The sequence below is a fragment of the Stegostoma tigrinum genome, chromosome 17 (assembly GCF_030684315.1).
Source record: "Stegostoma tigrinum isolate sSteTig4 chromosome 17, sSteTig4.hap1, whole genome shotgun sequence".
NCBI classification, from domain to species: Eukaryota; Metazoa; Chordata; class Chondrichthyes; order Orectolobiformes; family Stegostomatidae; genus Stegostoma; species Stegostoma tigrinum.
Window position 1 is genome coordinate 25,429,183 of NC_081370.1, and position 20,759 is coordinate 25,449,941.

The window sequence follows — 20,759 nt, forward strand, 5'->3', positions numbered from 1 at the left end:
TTTGTTTGAGACATGGGCGTTTCTGACATGACTGGCACTGTCAGTATTGTACTCGGATGTCAGCCTTGATTTTTGTACCCAACCTGGAGGAGGATTTGAATTTAGGTGATTTAGAGGCATGCGTTACCAACTGAACCACAGCTAACACTAGGCAAGGTAATTTACTTTAAAACACCTTAAGTTGTGTCTGAACTGGATTTCCCAAACATGAGGGGGAAAATCAACTTGTCGTAGCTCTTGTAATGTTATGTACATTTTGTGAAGAAGGCGGTTTCATTTTTAGAATGGACATAGAACCCTAAAAATTCCTCCCAGAAATCATGTGACTGATCTTGTGGACTGAACTATTTATCACAGGAATAAATTACAAGTGTCTTATTGAAAAAAAATTCTGTAGGCAAACTGAAACTCCTTGATAATAATGTCCTTGGAGATAAGAATCACTTCCACCACACCATAATTTGATAACAGCATCTATTCAAACTAATGGCTGAGGCAGTTAAATTAGTTTTCTTGACTCAAAAAACAACGGATGGATCTGTTACCTAATACAGAGGCACGAAGCAACATGGGATAGCAGCCATCTTAAAATGTGGTCTGTAATAGAGACAAGCTCCGACACGATTTGGTTAGAACTCAAATGAGACACAGGGTTCTCAACAGGGAGATGGAAAAACAGACCAATTCAAAGATTACTATACTGAATTAGATTTGGAGGTGACGGCACAGCAAAGTCACTGTACTGATGAGAAATCCAAATCAACAGGCTAATGGGCACTTGGATTCAAATACCACTGCAGGTGAAATCCAGAATTCAATTCAAACCTAGAGTAAAAGGCTAGCTCATCTGGCGATTGTTGTAAAAACCCATCTGATTCACGAATGTATTTCCAGGGAAGAGAATCCTTAACTGGTCTGGCCTAAATGACTCCAAAGCCACAGCAATTTGCTTAACTGTTAACTATTCTCTGACTTAAAAGAACAACTTCCAATGACGCAGAAGTGAAATAAAGGAACCCACCCCCACCCCTCCCAAACCATTCCACTTGTTCAGCCTGTAGGATAAATCTCCAACTATGTGACAATAGAAGTTACTGCAGTTGCCAAATTTGGATTAAGATTTTTAACTGATTATATTCAGCAAGTGAAACCTCCAACCAAGCCAGGCCCACTCTACACAAGCATTAATCTTTCTAAGCACCTTTTACCAGTAATTATTTTTAATCTCTATTTTAGGTTATAACCATCTTTTGCTTTTAAAAAACTTAGTGTCTTCCAGCAATAGTTGCGCAATTAAATTTACTTGTGATTTCGTTTAGGACTAAGTTGATTATTTTAAATTGGAACAAAAAAATTTAGAAGGGGACGAGATGAACTCATTCGTAGTGCACAGACCACCTTTTCAAAGTTCCTGGTGTGACTGTGAGAGGTTGCTGAGTTTTCTTTTTGCATGGAGCCTAACTATGCATAAAACCAGGAGTAAGTCAAAGAACACCCACTTCACAAGGGGGCCAAATTCAAAGTTAGTCAGCAGGACAAGGGGTGATGAACAACGTTAAGTCGCATTGGATTTCATGTTAACCGCTGACAGTGGGGATGGGGGCGGCATATATCAATTCTGCAGTCTTACAAATTATACCAACTTATGGTTTTCTGATGTATGCCCCCTTCAAAAAAAGCAAGTAATTAGTGCATTATGTTTAGATTGAACATCCAGCATTGTGCCATATCAATGTCACAGTGTATAAAACACTGGCCTTGCCTCTCATGGTATCTTTATGTTTGACTTAACACAACAGTAAAGTCTGGATTCCTGGTAGAAAGCCATCCTTTGATCAGCCAACTGCTGCATGTTGCAAGGAAGTGCCTGCAGCTTCTTAAGTACTTTCACAATCTGTAATTATTCTTTTACACTTTAGTTAGGCTGGCAATTGAGGTACAACTCTTATTAGTAATGTTTAAAACAAGCCTAAAACAACTTAAAATTATCTCACCAGTAATAAAGAGGCCAACTTTCAATGCTTCACCAACAAATTACTGGACAGAGGCCTTAGAGGCTAAAGGCTTTGACGGCTAGATGTGTGCACTTATGAAACCCCCGAACGTAGGGAAGCCAGGCTCTTGGTAAAAAGTCACATCCTCTAATATTGTGACCTCCTTTCGATAATGGAAAACAATTTCCAACGTGTTTCTGCTGCTCACTCGACAGTGGTGGCCTGAAGTCTGTCTATTGACTAAGGATCCAGTATAGTGGAACTGCAAACCAGTAGGTAATTTCCACCGCCATGTACAAAACTATCCAGGTGTTCGATCTCATCTTTCCAAACAGGTCCCACAAAACGGCACTGCTGTCACCTTGTTTCTTGCAGAGGTGGCCAGCTCACGTGCTGGTATGTGAATTGATGCCTCCCGGGCATCAGATACTTACATGTAACATTGGTCTTACTTATGTATGATGGCCATTGGCATGAGAAATGGAATCCCAAAAATAGCACGAGATTGGGTTGATGGCAGCCATGCAGAATCAAGAGTTTTGAACAAAGGAAGTTGTCTCGCAAGAATTCAGCATACATATAGTTGATACAACTGCTCTGAAACTAAATGCAGCGACATCAGTGTGACAGGTCGAAAAGAAAGTTGATTTTACCTTGGAAACTGGGTGATCTCACAAACAGCACAGAAATCATCACATACCCATTCCAAACAAGACACAGATGTTGGATGTTGAAACTCTTGAAAAACAGCGAGCAGATTTTCTGGTTCCTGCCTCTGAAAGTATTGAAATACCTGGATGTAACTACAAAGATTCAAAGTGCATTGTGAGGACCAAACACAAAGGAACTAACCAGTCCATTTAGGTGTGATCCTCTGAGGCAAAAACATATCAATCAGGAGCAGGAGGTTATTCAACCTTGGGAATCTGCTCCACCATTCATCAAGGTCATGGGTGATCAACTGTAACCTCAAATTCACATTCTGGTCTATCTCTGATAACCTTTAAACTCCTTGCTTAGCAACAATCCACCTTGAAAATATTCAACCACCTTTTCAGGAGTTCCAAACACTTGTTCACTCAAAACATTCATCTATTTTTGGTTTCACACTGATATTTGAACATTTCCAGATTGCCTTATAAAGAGGAAAAATCTCTCCACATCTATCCTGAGATCCTTCAAGATATCAGGGGATTGCGAAAAATTGAGGTAAGTGGATGATTCCATATACCTTACATAGAACAAAAAATCTGCACCAATTATTAAAATTTCAAAACAGTATAACAGACAAACAGGTTTCATTTTAACTAATCTCAAATTCAGGCAGTTTTAAATCATACATCGGATTTCCATTTTCAGCAAGCATTAGTTTTACAGAACACTTTAAAAAACACTGCAGGCAACGTGCTACTCTTGTCATTACATTTTCATACAATCTCCAGATACACAAGCGTGTCTCCATGAATGTTTCCTAATAATAAAAAGGTACAGCAGGGAATTCCTACAGCCATGTAATGCAATGGCACAAAGTACACTAACAATCTTGTGTATGCCATGACATTATATGAAACAATTCCAAGGTTAAAACTGGGAATTTTATTATTGACAACTGTTAAATTATATATCGTTAACGAAACAAATTCTTTTCCAATAATTTTCAGTATGCCATTTACTGCCAGTTTTCTTGTTAATCCATTTAACAGTGCCTACTTTAATTCATATAGTCTACCCAGACTTTTTCCACTGTGGTTCAATGAAGCAGACTACATGAAATTCCAAGCAAACATTATTCACAGAGTTGCAAAGGCAAATTGGACCTGAACTACTCCAGTGAGCTTTTAAACTCATTCTGATTTTAATTTTGGTTTTTATCCCAGCCATAACAGAAAGACTCAGTTTGAAAGTAGCAGTATACAGTGTGCACACATTTCACAGCTGTTTCTGAACAGTGAATTCTAACATCTGCTGCCACAGTTTGCATATGCCTTTGTTGAAAAATTCAATTAAAATAGTGCGCTTGTTGGGTTTGATTAATTAAATTTTAGTCATAATTTTGATGTTCCAGCAACTTTAGCACAAAAAGCATCGCAAAGATCCAGTTTTCTCACTGCGAGCCCAAATCTACTAGAACAATTCAGATCTTTTCAGAGTTTCTAGTAAAGGCGTGCATTTTTTAATATCTAACCATGGCTAGACCGTTTTTGAACAAAGTTGGATTTAGACAATTAGTGGAAGTCTTTTGCAGATTTCTCTCAACATTGAGGTTAACTAAGACAGGAATGGCACAAAAATAAAAAATGCATCTTTCATTTGAGGGGTTTTTGTGCAGCCTTGGCAAATTTTGTTAAAAAAATTGCAACAAAAACTGATGTTTGAAAAAAAACCATAAGCTTCAAACTGTGTCCAACTGATTACATGCCTTCTGTTATCACAATGTGTGTTTCAGGAACCAGAAAAAAAAGAACAGAACATACATAGAGGACAATGTACTTTTGAGGACAAAGCAGCGGAAAATGTAGTGCATCCCGGATCCCTGACTCAATCAGCTAAACCACAGAGCTGATCAGTCTCTTCCTGCTCAAGAGAGTAATATTACATTGCATACAAATTGTTCATGGCAAAGCTTATTACAAATTGATAAACAAGACATCAAAAGTAGCACAGTTGTGTCAATTATATAATCAATCAATCTGCTCTTAAAACACAGCCTCACCCCTAATAGGGTTAGTGAATTTAACAAGATGGGGAATACAACACAATTCTCCATTTTATTAAACTAATTCACACTTGCACACAAGCTGAAAGTGCACTTCTCACTCCAAAGCAGTAGCAATTCAGAATTCATGGTCTGCTAGTATTAGAATCCTATGTTAATACAATGTTTCTCCTAGAAACCAGACTAAGAACAGATCATTACTTAAAAGATGACAATGCAGTGGAAGGAGTCATGCATCCTAGATTCCTGACTCAATCAGCAAAATCACAGAACTAATCTCGGGTATGCACAGAGATAGGTTGATAACCATGGGAAGAACTTGCCGTGGATAAAGTTGATTACAACTGACTGAATTCTTCTTATAGAGGAAGGAAATTAGACAGGTCATGGCTGTTTATGGGAGCATGCCCCGGAATCAGGCATTGAGGAATTTCGCAAAACTAGAGGCATGGGAATCAAAAGGAAAACTCTCTGGCATGAACGAAGATAGTTAGGGTTACTGGAGGTCAGTCATCTCCGGTCTAGGACATCTCTGCAGGACTTCCTTGGGATACTGTCCTAGGCCCAACCATGTTCAGCTCCCAGGGTTCAGGGTTCCCAGACTGCAGAATATATACTCAGGAAGAACACACCATTACTCTATGTGGAGCACTCATGCATTTTCAGCAGCATTTGGAGGAAGCTGAGACACAAGTGTACAATGTATTCTGGCAGCTGGACTTCAGTGTGTACCACCAAAAAAAAGTGTTTCGACAGTACTATTTCTGACCAATCTGGTTGAGTTCTAAAGGTCATAATTGATAGATTAAGTCTGTGACAGGCAGTTAGGGAACCAACAGGGCAAAACTATACTTGACCATGTCCTCACTAATTTACCTGTTACACATGTGCCTGCCTATGACAGCATCAGTAAGGATGATGATCACAAAGACCTGGTGGAAGTCACAGCTTCAAACCAAGACAACTTCAAACAGATCAACAATCACAGGACTACGGCTCATCAGCAGAATTATACTCCAACACAAGCTGCAACCTCTTAATCCAGCATATCCACCACTTGACCATTATGATCAACAGAGAGTGTAGGAGGGCTTGCCAGGATTTAAAATGAGGGATCAACCTGGTGAAGACACAAAACAGGACTACTTGCGTGGCAAACAACGTAAGTAACAATATGACAAACAACAATTTGCAAAAAATGGATCATATTCAAGTTCTGCCACATCCGGTAATGAACGGTACTGGAAAATTAGACAACTCACTGGGGGAGGGGGTTTCACAAAACATCCGCATTAACGATTATGGGAGAGTGCAACACATCAGTGCAAAAGACAAGCCATAAGCCTTCGCAGCAATCTTTGTACAGAACTGCTGAGTGATAGATTCATCTTGATGTCCTCCAAAACTCTCCAGCATCACAGATGCCAGTCTTCAGTCAGCCTGATTCACTGTACTTGATATCAAGGAAAACTGGAATCAATCACTTCAAAGACTATGGGCTCTGACAACATTCTGATATTGGTAGTGAAGAGCTACACTCCACAACTTGCTTTGCCCCTAACTGAACTGTGCCAATACAGCTACCACAGTGACATTTACCTGACATTGCAGAAACTTGCCCAGGCATGTCCTGTACACAAAAAACTGGAAATATTCAATTCAGCCAATTACTGCTCCATCAGTCGACTCTATCTTCAGTAAAGTGACGGAATGTGTCATCAACAGTGCAACCAAGCAGCAGTTACTAAGCAATAAACTGTTCACTGACACTTAGTTTGGGTTCTGCCAGGGCCATTGAGCTCCTGACTTCGTGTAAACCTTGGTCCAAACATGGACAAAGGAGCTGAATTCCAGAGATGAGAGCAACTGCCTTGACACCAAGGTGGCATTTGACAGAACGGCATTGAGGAGCTTGTGCAAAACTAGAGCCATGGGAATCAAAAGGAAAACTCTCTGGCATGAAGGAAGACAGTTATGGTTAGGGGAGGTCAGTCATCTCAGTCTAGGACATCTCTGCAGGATTTCCTTGGGATACTGTCCTAGGCCCAACCATGTTCAGCTGCTTCAATAGACTTCCCTCAATTATAAGAAAAGGTCAAAATATTCATTGATGATTGTACAATTTTCAAGCAGAGTCAGGTCTTATGTTGTGCCCACAAATGGTTTTTGTTTGCATGACTCTGCAATCTGGGCCAGTTTCTCACTCCGCATTACCTTCAGAGTCCATGGGTTCATCTTAAACCTATTTTCAAGGCACAATAAAAAGGGCATGCAGGAAATTGAGGCCAGATCAGAAAATTCACTGTCCCAATACTTGACTCGATGACAAAAATTCCCATGTTGTGAATAATTTTTAGTAATGTTTTACTGATCAATTCAAACTTGTAGTCACAGTAACTAGCAAACAGGTGGCAAGGAGATGAATCACGTCAGTAATTTTCCATCCATGACTTCAAAATCTGCTGAAACAACAACATTTAGGCCTAATATTATTCCTAACAATCAAAAACAGCACTTTCACCGTTATAATGAAGGTATACCGGAATGACAGCGTTGTGCGACAGTATTTATTCTACTATAATAATAAAATGTGAGGCTGGATGAACACAGCAAGCCAAGCAGCATCTCAGGAGCACAAAAGCTGACGTTTCGGGCCTAGACCCTTCGGGTCCTGTGCTCCTGAGCTGCTGCTTGGCCTGCTGTGTTCATCCAGCCTCACATTTTATTATCTTGGATTCTCCAGCATCTGCAGTTCCCATTATCTCTCATACTTTATTCTACTACTATTCCTTTGACTTGAAGCTCTGAACATTTACATTTAGTCAAAACCATCTTGCACTGTCCGAGGTTGTTTCAGGTTGTGGACCGTCCATCTCAAATCTGTGCAACCTAGAAATATTTGTGACAATGTCTTTGGGCATCATACTAGCCATCTCATCACGTGTGCTCAGGCACTTTGTTCAAAATATGGCAAAAATGCCAACCTTGAAATTTGACCTCTTAAGCAATTCAGTTTTCCTAGCCTCTTCACTGCCACTGTTCCAATAAAAGGGCAACATTCATTTAAATAGCAGAACTGAAAGTGTGCAGTGATCCATGTTTTAAAATGCACAGAGAGTCATTCAATACAACTGACACTCAACTACTTACTGGTTTTTGTGAAATAATTCTGCTTATTAGTAAAACGATATTTTGTCAAAGGCGGTTTTCTCTCAGTCATTTTGCAGGAATACAAATTCTACAGGAAAACCAACATTCACACTGAAAGACAGGAGATTGCTAGTTGGTAGAGATGCTGCCATGGTGTATGCATCCATTAATGGTGACTGATTTAGCAGTCAGGATTTGTTAAATGTTAAACCAGGCAGTTGACAATAATCAGGGCATTGCTCTGAGAAATGAATCAGTGAATTATCATTGACTGTTCTGTTGGTTTGAAACAGGCACCATTGTGCACGTGTTGTGTCCAACTACAAGGAACAGGGCCACAGATGTAGCTTCCAGTACACACAAGTGAGCCACAGAGCCCAAATGAATCCCAAATTGGTTGTCAACATAATTCCTTCTACATTCAAGATTATCCAGCAAACGTTGTCCAATTACAGAATCTTGATTGTTCTGAACAGTTGAAAGAACATGCTGTTTGATACAATCTACCAATCTTTGGTATGAATGTCCTACATTTCTGGATTCTCAAATGATAATGAAATCTATGTATCACATTATTCATGTGTGATAGATAGTACATTTTTACTTGATGGTAACGTCCTGTTAGTGGTGAACATCAGATATGTTGCTCAAACTTTGGAGAACTCATGATTCCATGGTAATCAGAAGGAGACAGGGCACTTTTTCTGACCTGTTAGGGCCTTCCACATGTCAGCACAAGATGATCAGGAATAGCCATCATTTCACAGGATGGCTTTTGCAGCAATTCTATGCCATGCGCACAATTCCAGCAGAGCATGTCAAATCATTCCCTGATGGGGACAGTGGTATCCCCGCCCAGCTGGCCACTGTTCCAAAAAGGACGTCAGTTAGCACTTGCTGCCTCCAGTTGTGAGGCGCCTTGTACTAAGCAGAGATGGCCTCAATGACTTGAATCTGAAAGTCAAGTATGCAACTACACAACTGCACATTGAGGACTGGCCACAAGATATAGGAGGAGAATTCGGGCACGCCTCCCATCAAGTCTTCTCCATCGAACATGACTGATTTGTTTCTCTACCCAATTCTCCTGCCTTCTCCACAAAACCTTTGGTCCCTTTAGTAATCAAGAACATTGAGTTGAATGTCACAGGAAGGGTGAACAAATTTTGCACACTGCTTGTATTTGAAGAAATTGATATGAATTCATGGCACGTTCTGACTGCCAGATAATACTCGACACTGCACGAGGGTTTCAGCAAGTCAGCACTGACTGGGCAGTACTAGAGGATATTAATAGGTTAAAGTCTGTGCAGTTTGAGATTGAGAGAATATTGGGGCCAGATGCTCAGATCAGAGTCAAACAGGATGCTGAGGCTGTGATTCTGGTCAGAATAGGGATCTAGGAAACAGTTACAAGTGAGGGTCAAAGACAATAGCTCCAATCTTTCAGTATAAGACAGATCTGTCAGTTTCAGTAGTTTGATCATGAGCCTTATTTTCTGATGCAAATATCTAGTTACAACTTGCCATTGGTTCTAATTTTAATTCAACATTCAGCAACTATTACAGAATAAATTGCTGGTTTCAGATGCTTAATTACAATACAATTGAAAATGCATCAAGTGTCAAAAATCAAAACTTCTATAGGAAGTCAGAATCCAGATCTTAGGGAAACATTTTTTAGAACATCTAAATTACATATTTTTAAAGTTTTGAAGCGATCACAGCAAAATGCTTTTGCAACTTTAAAGTAGACAACACTGTTTAGTTGAAGTTAAAAGGTCACAATTTCACATCTCACTGCACTTCCACTGTAACCACTTCCTTTTACACGACATGCACAAAGCCACAGGGTTTCAGCTTTTGTTGGAACAATTAAGTTTGCTTTTCTAAGTACCAATAAAATCCAGAATTCAATGTACGATGAAGTATTTTAATTTATTCAAATGAACTTGAAACAATAAACTTAGCCACAAACCTTTATTCAGGAATACTTTCCAGTTGCACATTGCTTTGTGGGTTGTCAGCTTTGCAGTTTGCCAGATAAGCATTTTGAAACTGCCAGCCTTTGACATTTTTAAAAAAGATTAGCAGCAAAAACAACTGCTCTGACTGAAACTGTGAATTAAACAAACACTGACAGGATCAACCCTATTAATGGCAGTTTTAGATTTTCTTTAAATCAGATACAGGAACAATTAAACAAATATTCTGGTTCTCGAGCTTCAAAATTTTTAAGATGGATACAGGAGAATGGAAGCATAATTCAATAACAGCTGTTTAAATTTCTGAAGAAATGGTCCTTAAAAATGTAAAGACCATGAAGTGGAACAGCCACCCACCACCAACCATCATGAATGAACATCAAGTCATAAAACCAAACATTATTTGCATCAACATGATTCGGTGCTGCACTCATTCTGAGATATTCCAGTTAACATTTACAGCTGCACAGTGCACAAGCATCTAGACTGTGCCACTACTACCTGAAGAAATAATGAGAACCAAAGTCAGTTTCTGACTTAAGAAACTTAGATGATAGTGTTACAGTGGATACAGCATGGCTTGTTCTAACATATTCCTTTTTATTTATTTATAGGATGTGGACATCACTGGCTAGGGCAGCATTTATTGTCCATCTCCCCTTTCCAAGGCCGCTATTAGGAACTCACCACAATGTTGGTCTGGAGTCATGTGTAGGCCAGGCCAGGTAGGGATGGTAGATTTCCTTGCCTAAAAGTACATTAGAAATTTTTTTCCCCTACAATCAATAATGGTGTCATGGCCTTCAATTCCCAATGCCATGGTGAGATTTGAACCTGCAATTCAAGAACATTACCTGGGTCTGTGGAATAATAGTCTGCCCCCTGGGCAATTACAGACGGGTAATAAATGTTGACATAGCCAGTGCCACCCACATCCTACGAATGAATAAAATAACTTCATTTTCTCCTCTGAAACTTGGGCTCAATGAGGGATATTTCCTGGGGAAAATTTATTCCACAATCCCAGATAAGGCAGCATTTGTTAAGCTACTTCTCAATACCCCCCCCCAAAAAAATCCTTAACTTGAATCTCCATGTCACTTCCTATACTCAGTCCAACAATTGTAACAGTAACCAACCTGTGGTTTTTCTAAGTGAGATTGTAAATTTAGTGCAAATTCAGTGTAGTTTATGCTGATATGCCTATGGCCACTAGGAACTAACACTGTCCAACTCATTTCACAGATTCCCTTCGATCATGCAAAGGTACAAGTCCAATGTCAATACTTTTAAAAATATAATTACTTTTACTGTAGTAAAACATACAAGGCATTTCACTGGAGCATTATCAAAGTGTGACACCAGGTCACAAAGAAATAGTTTGATCATAAAACTGTTTAAAAGAGGTAGGTGTGAACACAAGTCTTAAAAGGAAGAGAGAGAAGAGAAACAGAAAGCATTAAGGGAAGGAATTCAAGCTCTCAGGACCAAAACACTCCAACAATGGCAGAACAGTTATCAATTAAGAGAAGTCAGAATGAGGAGCACAGTTACATAAGGCCGTAACTGCTTAGAAATAGATGAGGTGGTCATGGAAGGATTTGAAAGCATGAGAATCTTAAAAAAAAAAAGTGATAGGTGAACAGTAAGTCAGCATATAAGCAGCAGAGGTTGGGACAGGTTGAAGATAGATGGGTGAAGAGCATCTACAAGGAGGGCACATAATGAAGATAATACAGGCATGAACGACGTTTCCTGTAAAAGCCGAGCTAAGGCAGAGTCTAACTTCGGTGATGCTACAAAAGATGATAGTAGGTGATTGCTTCGGTAGTTGGATAGCTCATAGCTCCCATGCCTTAACAGCAAGTTTGAGGGGAGCCTGGTTCAGCCTCAAAATTGTTACCAAGAAGAGAGATCGGAGTCAAAGGCTATGTCACAAAATCACAGTGGTGACTGAAGGAACAAAAATGTTGTCTTAACATTTAGTCAGGAAAACATTTCCACTCATCCAGTACTCGATACCAGATAAGCAGTGTGACATGTAGACGTGATGGTGAGGTACAGCTCACCATCGCGTACAGCATCTGTTTTGAGTCATTGCTGCCACCACAGCCACAGGGGGCACACCACGTCCAGGCAGCGGCAGCATGACATCATACCGGCCGTCAGCTGTTGGGCCAAATGGCTTGTTCCTAACTGGCAGAATTCCACGATTCTAAGTAGCTTCCTGTATCCAAGATTAAGGGCATGGAGTAAGTTAAAATGATTTTAACAACGACAAATCAAATGGGTTCCTCTTCAATTTTTTAAAATCTAGTTTCAAATGCCTCTGCAGATTTTAGACCGCCGAATGGGGGGCACAGTCAGGCACAAGCAGCAGGGGGCTGGCAGGTAAGCACAGCAAAACTTGTTTTTGGGGGTTGGGTGGGGAGAGATGATGATCAAGGATGAAGACGACATCAGCAGCACCACACACCTACTCATCAGTAGAAAAGGTATTCACTTTCTGCTCCAAGTGCATGTCAATGACATCAGCATGACTGACTTCCTGCACCAACGCAGTGGCAGGAAATGCTCTATCTTGTCTCATATCAATGACAGCAGCATACAGGTAAGTACAGGGATCAAAGACAGATTCCTGGGGAAACCAGAGGTAACTACACACGAGGAAATATAACCCTTGTAAGCAATTCTCTGCTTGCAACTAGATAGATAATAATTGACCCAGGCTATTAAGGAAATGGTTACCATGGCCATAATCACATAAGCCATCACGTGGCTTTCATATTAGCTAATATGGCATTATGGCAGGCTCGGAACCTGACTGGTAAGATTTAACCATGGACAGGGAAAGGCAACTTGGGTGTGGGAAGGGAGGTTGGAGATAAGATTGTGATGCGCAAGGTCGGAGGGCTTAAACATTGAGTACTGGATGCGCAATGCAATTATGGTAGACTGGAAGGAGATAAGACAAGTATGAGAACTGTTAACATCAGCTAAATTTCATGCTAAGGTGGCAAGATGGGTGGTCAGCTATTAAGCAAGAACAGGCTCAAGAGAGTAGGGGTTGGTTCTCATGAACAAGGTGAGCTCAGAGGGCATGAGGAAACACAGGAAGGATACAAGTTTAGAGCCAAGGTAAGAGGTGCCTTAGAGGAAATGTGATCCAGTAAAGCGAAGGAAGAGAGAGAAATGTCAGAGGCAGCAACAAGTTTGGCCACAAGACTTTTTTTTTGGGGGGGGCATGGGAAAAGAGGACTTTCCTTGGCAAACACACACAAAGACTTATTAATTTCTGAAGACAGTTTCAAATTAAGACAAAAACTTACCCGAATATCAAATCTGTCCTGGTTAGTCTGTTTGGACTCTCCTTTATTACACGTCATCTATCAACAAGACAGAAAAGCAACTCATTTTTAAAAAACTAAAGGTGTAAAATGAGCCTACTTTGTTTATATTAACTGTTCTTTTCTTTTTCCTCCCCCAAAAACCACTAATTGTTACTAAAACTGATCTGAGATACAAAATATATTCTAATGCTGGGACACGAATACCATGTGGTGCCATATTAAATTTGACTAAAAGGTCAATTACTATAAATTTTGTAAAAAGTAGTGCCATCTAGGTTTAATCTATGTCCTTTAGTGGAAAAACATACATTTACTAATTTAGTGCAGTAGTAAATATGTTGTACTCTTTTAGAGTTTTATGTTAGCATTCGCTATCAAAAATTGAAACTTTGGCGAAAAAATAACACTGATATTAGACAGTGAGGAAAGAGAAGGGAGACAGAAACATATTGTTTTCTAAATAAAGATATAAGGGCATTTCTACAAGTTACAGCTTTTTAAATTTTGGCATTTGGAAGGTTGAAATAAATTCGGCAGCCAGGTAAAATCCCGAATGCTCCAAAGATAGACAGAAACTACCTAAAGATAAACAATATTTCAGGTAAGTGCACAAAGGAAATATGCATGCAGAGAGGGTGGGAACTGTACTCCTAACATAATTCTTATATGTGGATTTGAAATAACTTTTTAGAAAAGCAGACTAATAAAATCAATTTTGAAACAATGGGGGAAAACAATCTGTATTCCAAGAAGGAAGTTTTCAAATCCCATGAACAGAAATCAGAAATCTCACCGATGGGAACAAGGTTTTTTGCAAATGAATTTTAATGAAGTAAGGCACTTGAAATTTATTCAAACAAGGGTGGAATGTCAGAAAACTTAATTCAACACTCATGACCAAGTTGCAGGATTAGGCTGCAACATAAACTAAGACTATTATGATGGAGGCAAAATATTGAGACATCAGCATTGAGTCAATTCGTATAATTACTCTAATTGTAAGCAGCAGTTACTTATGGATCCCCTTGACCTCAAACAATTTGGATTTGCATCAATGGAAAGGCATTAAAATGCAACATTAACTGATACATTTACAGTTAATATTTTGCCAAACGTTCAGCACTACTGAAATTCAGACCATTTTGCTTTTCCAGTATATACAAACAATAAAACTACATTTAACCCAAGTACTCATCTATTATAGATGTCATTGATAATGTTTTTCAATGTTTGTCTTTTCCCTAGATGGCACATGACTTTTTAACAAGGCATCTTTAATTCATAAATTCTTCTCTTTCCTTACGACAGATCGCTTCTCTCCAATTTTCTGTCACTTTGCATTATTCTCTGACTGAGGGCAATTGAGAACCCTGCTCCCAGGGACCCAGCAATGCCACTCTTGGGTCAGCTAAAGGGACCACATGAAAGCAACCAGGCAGATTTGCTCTCCAATTTTATTCTGTCTTGAAGGAAGTAATTTACTTTCATTTGACAGTTACCCTTTCTTCAGAGATTGGGAACCCACAAAGACTTGGGACCTGTATTGCACCACACTATTAATTTCTCCTTTCATAAGAAAATGTATTCTGCCACAGTCATTTGATTTTTGAGATTTCAAAGCAGAATGGCACTTGTGTCATTTGAATGGCATTCTGCATTGTCTGTTAACAAGCACATTCAAAAACCATTATGGAAGCCAGAAGCCCAAGTAGAAATTACTTCCAAAATAAAAAAAGCACTACATTTGAGCAAATTTTACCATGAACTTAAAGGTCCAATTTTAACAGGCAAAATATTAATATAGTAGGATGTTTACAACTGTAGAAGGTGCTGCAACGTCAGAGCAGAGATCAGATACTGTACCGTGAATCGTGTTTGTCACCTGGAAACCAGAGTGCTCTAGGCACGATCGCAAAGGCACGATCGCATGGGCAAGCCTGCAGCAAAGAACATATGCAAGTACAGCCAAGGTGGTATAGAACCCCACAACATATGCAACTCCACACAGACATTACGGCAAAGTAGTATCACAAATTGATATTTTTCTTCCACAACGATAGTTCAATATGGTATAATTTTACAAGACTAAATGTTTAAAAAAAATCAAATAAATTAACCGACTGATTTTGCCTAGACATATTTCATCTGGTTATATTTTACTTCTGAGGAATGCTCCATTATGTGAGGTAAGGTTACTTCTTAGTTTATTAAGAGGCTGACCTACAAGTCCTGATGGCTTCTTTGGCAAATTGACTAAATTCAAGTTGTTTTGAAAACCATGACTAACATAAGCAAATGATCCAAGTGTGAACCAATTCTGGACATTGTGGAACTTATTTGAAAAACATCCAATTTGTAATGTAAAATATTTACCATGTTGCCTGAAGAATTGCAGCCTGGTCAGGGGTACTGTTTTTGTCTACATTTTGTCATTTTCGAAGGTTTAATTTCAACCCCCCACCTCATTGCCCTAACCCAGCCCCTTTTACTGATCAATTTTCACAATAAAAAACAATTCACTGCTACATACTGCAGTTAATTTTAATAACAGAACGTGTGTTCAAAAAGAGAGATGGCACACTAAAATAGAATTCTATTTGGATGCAAAACTTTTCCTGCAATTCTCTCACACACTAATTGGAAGTGAGGCAAATTTATTATTTTTGTTATGTTTCATTGTTTCTATTAGTTGAAAGAAAAATCGATGCAGGAAATTAATTTGTCAAGCTACTTTTGCTTCTAGCTATCGGAAGACATCTAAAATTTACCAGTGCACTTAAGTTAATTTACTGGAATATATTAAGTTTTGTCTTGCACATGCAATAATTGGACAATAATTCAGTCGTAGGATTTGAAATATTTTTGTCACAAAAATCACAAGTTCTTTGCACTAGTTTCACACTTCAAATAAAAAGTTCTCAGATCATATAACCACCACATGCTTTTTTAATTCTAATCTTTTTGGCTGCGATCTTCTCTAACCTGTCTACAAACACCAAACTCTAATATCTTTGCCTAAGTGGCCATTCAGATGAGCTAGCTGCATGTTTGATGCAGGAATATTACAGTTCAGACGGCCTAGTCATCACCTAATGTTGAAATTAATATGCTTGCAACTTAGAAGAATAAGCTGTGGTCAGGATCAGAAGCCATGCAAAGTTTCCCCAATCCATCTTAGAGATGCAGTTCCTTTTTTTTAAATCAGCTAACTCTGCAGAGATTTGGCACTGGACCAGAATCATTTGCTACAAACAAGAAAAAAGACAGTTGAGCCATTAAGGTTGCTTTCTTTTAACTGCAATGTTATTTACCTGCACAAAATAACTAAGGGATAAAAATAAAGTTACAAACAGAGAGTTAATATACTGGAAACAAATTTGAACTACCTCGAGAACGACATAACTCACTCACCCTTTGGCAATGTTGATTAATTCCCAGCACACACCTCTTCCCAATCAGAAATGTTCTGCAAGTGCTCAACAAAAAAGACTCTCATTCTAAACAAAGGCTACGCACCAACTGCTTGTAGAAATCCTCCAACTATCTCTTTTAGATAGCAATTAAATTATACGATAAATTGACAACAACTGTGTATGCTACATGTCAGTACCATGATATACATTCTTAAGTGAAATATCATATTGCCTGACAAGTCTAAATCTTATAAAGGAATTTGACTATGCCTCTCCAAATCCCTATCACATCCTATCTTTCAAAGGCAAATTGGAAGGCGAACTATACAGGTTTATTCCCCATGCAAAATTAGAACATTCTACTTTGGAATCAGAAACATTGCTTTCTATCCAGTTTACAACAGGGGGATAGTTGTGTACAAATTTGCTGCTTCCAAATGCTTTCTAGTTAGCAGTCAAGGCTATAAACAAAAGAACAAATTTCACAAATACATGTAACATTTATGTTGGGACAACTTGAGAATAGTTTTAATGTGTATTTCTTTACAGCCAAAACTGTATAAACCAGGCATAGCACACAGTAATATTAATGATCATCTTTCATACTGCAAGGTCATATATTTCAATAGCAACTTGTACTGTAGCATATACATAAAGTATAAACATCAGATTTTCACTCATTAACAGATATTTTGTCATTAGTTGAATGACTAATAAAGCATAATATTAGGATGCCTTTTATGACAAAATTTTCCATTTTGTATTAAACCTTCAATACTATTGTTACTGGAGATATTGGAACTTTAAGTATTATTCAAAATCTACAGAAATCACATACATTGAAAATTTTAAAATATTTAATGTCAACATTGTCTATTAAAACAACAGATTCTTACAAGCAGCCAGAATTCAAATTCTACCCAAGCCAGAAACACATGCTCCTTCAACAATGAAATGCTTTTTATTCAAATGCAGTTTAGAATATTAATTTTACCATGAAAGGTATAAACACTAATATTTTATAAAAATAAAAACAAATTTAAATAATAAAATTGAGATGTTGCATTTAAGGTTTGATGGCATCTGTAATCTGAAAAGCGTTCGAGTCATTCAATCAAGGCTCCCGGCTAAATTTCACCTTTTGCTGTGTTAGGTAACCTAATCTTGAGTGGCAATAACAGGGTGTGGATGCAGTGATACATAACAGTCAGAACCAAAGAACCTGTTCTTAATCACGACCCAGAAATCCTCTTGGAAAACATGCACTTGGGCAATAGTGAAGGTGCAAATCAAACCATGAACAAAGTGTGGAACACTAACTGTTTGGGAGTATATCTGTAGGAGGGTTCATTGATCTACCTCAAATAATATTCTGGAATGTGGGGTGACAGGGTGAAAAATGCTGCACATTCAAAGCTCCGTAATTATGAAACACAGCAATTAACAATTTCAATGTTGGGATGGTTTTCACATTGTAAGTTACAGAAAGGAAAAAAACTGTTTCTAGTAGAAAAGTTCTTTGACTTCATGTAGAAAATGCAGTTTACAGCTCATTTTAAGACATCAATAAATGTTTTTACAAAGTTGAAAGGGGACAGGAAGGAAGCGTATAATTATTAGATTTGTAGAGGTGATTATGTGACAATAATTTGACAGTGAATGGTGCCTCCTCGTTTATAACACAAATCAGAGGGAAACCATATTCCTGACAAATTAAGTATCTTGATAATTTTGATTAGATCAGTAGGGGAATAGGAACATTAATATAAATTCAGAAAGAGAAAGAACTAAAGTTGGAAAATAGAAGGTGAAAGTTTAGTGAGCAAGCATGGAAAGCCAAAGAAACAATTGCTAGAAAATAGGTAACAAAGGGATTCTTTGTTCAGTGATTAGTGGTTATACAGAATAAAGAATATACAGAATAAGCAGATGGCACAAACAGATACCTGAAGGAGGAGATTTTACACCATGTTTCAGTCATATCTAAAGAATGACAGCTTAACATTCCTGTTTACAAGAATTTCTCAATGGGCTAAAGAAAGGAAAGCAGATTTCTGTACTGGTTGAACAAACCATTGCAGCTTTCAGGAGGAAGAATATGCTAGAAGAAACAAAATGAGATCATACAAGAACATAAAAAGTGGGTTGAACTAAGAAACAAAGCAAAGTACAATCACAAAGCTGAGTAAATTGACTTTACACAGTCAGAGTCAGACAGAAAAGCAAATATGTACACAAACTGCTTAAAAGTGCACTAAAAGTGAATGATTCAATTATCTTAATATTAACAGAGACAAAATCACAAACCATGGAGGGCGCAATATTCATGAATTTTTTAGCCAGTACAGGCTTAAACAAGAGATGGGACGGTTCTGAACTTTGATTCAGGGAATTAAGTCTGCAAGGGACGCAATCAGGAAAGCAGTTATGATCACAGTACCTGAAACACTGTATCGTTATGAAAAAGGTTAAGAACAGACAGCAGTAAAAGTTTTCACTAGAGGAAAGGCTAATTTTACTGATCTGAGATGTGACTTGGCAAGAATTGATTAGAACTAACCAGTTCAAGCTATCAGTACCAGATCATGAGCAGTATTCAAGGAGATGCAAGAATCCCACAAAGAAATAGGGTGGAAAACCCAAATGTATACTTGTGCTGATGTTAAAGCACAGAGCGCTCTAGACAGGGCAAAAAAATTGCTTGTGGTAGCTACTCAAAGCTCAATACTGTATAAAACTTAGGAGAACATGGATAGCGGAAATAAGAAATAAAAACAAGGTGCTGGATAAACTCAGGAGGTCTGACAGCATTTGTGGAGACAGGTAAAATTTCAATACTGAAATTACTCTTCTTTGGAACAGAAGGGAGATGGTTTCATGATGTTGACAAATAATCAAACATAACAGATGGACAGGATGCCCAAAGCAAAAGACAAGGAACTGCCAATGATGGTACAGTAGCAAGAGATCAGCTTGATCTTGACCTGGTCCTATTTCTTAGGTTATAATCCTAACTTGCGCATCCACTATATCCTCTAATGTTGAGTGATGTGTATCCAAAGGACTCAATTTTACTCCATTCTGCATGCAGAATCAATTTTGGGCATTGCAGGATGTTCAACTCTTCTTCCAATACTTCACTTGCTCTACTTCACTTGCTCTCCTTCTCTTCTCGCTCCTCTCCCAACCCCTCTTCTCTGGTCACTCAGACTCACCATCTCTCTGCAAGTAGTATGGACAGCCTGCACTAAAGGCAAATTCCCCTGGTCAACCCAGTCACCCCTAACCCATACCTCTGTCAAAGGTTTTTTCTAAAAAAAACAATATTTTACAATACCTTTCAGTTCTGAACAGTCAGCATACCGCATTCAAAACTTTAACTGTTTAGCTCTCTATCAGGGATGGAAACTACTGTCCTTACCTTGTCTGGCATATGTATGACTCCATACCCACGACAATGTGGCTGAATTTTAACTTCCTTTAGGATGATTAGGAATGAGCAATATGCTCTTCTCTCATTAATTAATTTAAATGATACTGAGTATCTCCCGCATTTTCTGCTTGTTTCAGGTTTCCAATATCAATAGTACTTTTTAAAACTCAGCACCTTTAGCTGTTTTATTATGCAAACAGCATCTTCATGCTTGTTTTCATTGTTATTGGGCAATATATTGAGAATGGTTTTGCTAGAATTTTATAAAGCACTTGTTAGGCCATGATTAGATTACAGAGCATTGTTTCATTCTCAATATTTCAGAAGGATCTGAGTTCAAGGGACAGGATACAACAGACTTACAAGGAAGTCGCCAGGAATTGGGAGTTTGGGTATGAAACGAGACCGAATAGGCTAGATTTGTATCTTCTGGCATAGATAACACTTAAGGGAAATTTATTTGAGGTATACAAAATAGTGCGTGTCGAAAGGAGCCACTTTTCACAGCAGAGGCAATAACCAAGCTGGTGTGAACTAAAAGTAACTGGCAGAAAATTGAGGGGAACTGAGCAGGAAGTTTTCATTTAGTTGGAACTACAGGTCATACATACTGCCTGAAACAGCCTGTGGAAGAAACCCTTAATTTCACAAGAACTTGGACGTGCATTTCATGGGCTTGAACATTAAAGGCTATGGACCAATAACTGGAAAGTAGGTT

At 38.4% G+C, this 20,759-nt stretch overlaps 1 protein-coding gene across 5 annotated transcripts in view; it reads right to left on the minus strand.

The window, feature by feature from the left end:
• The window catches only part of chka (choline kinase alpha), a 52,733-nt gene that overhangs the window by 17,163 nt on the left and 14,811 nt on the right, over positions 1-20,759 (minus strand). For 4 of the 5 annotated variants that reach the window (XM_048545042.2, XM_048545043.2, XM_048545041.2 and 1 more), the window contains one exon: positions 13,175-13,231. The exons of the other annotated variant lie outside the window; for it this stretch is intronic. In XM_048545042.2, the coding sequence (XP_048400999.1) occupies positions 13,175-13,231 (57 nt within the window). The remainder of the gene's footprint in view (positions 1-13,174; positions 13,232-20,759) is intronic. 5 annotated transcript variants of the gene reach the window in all.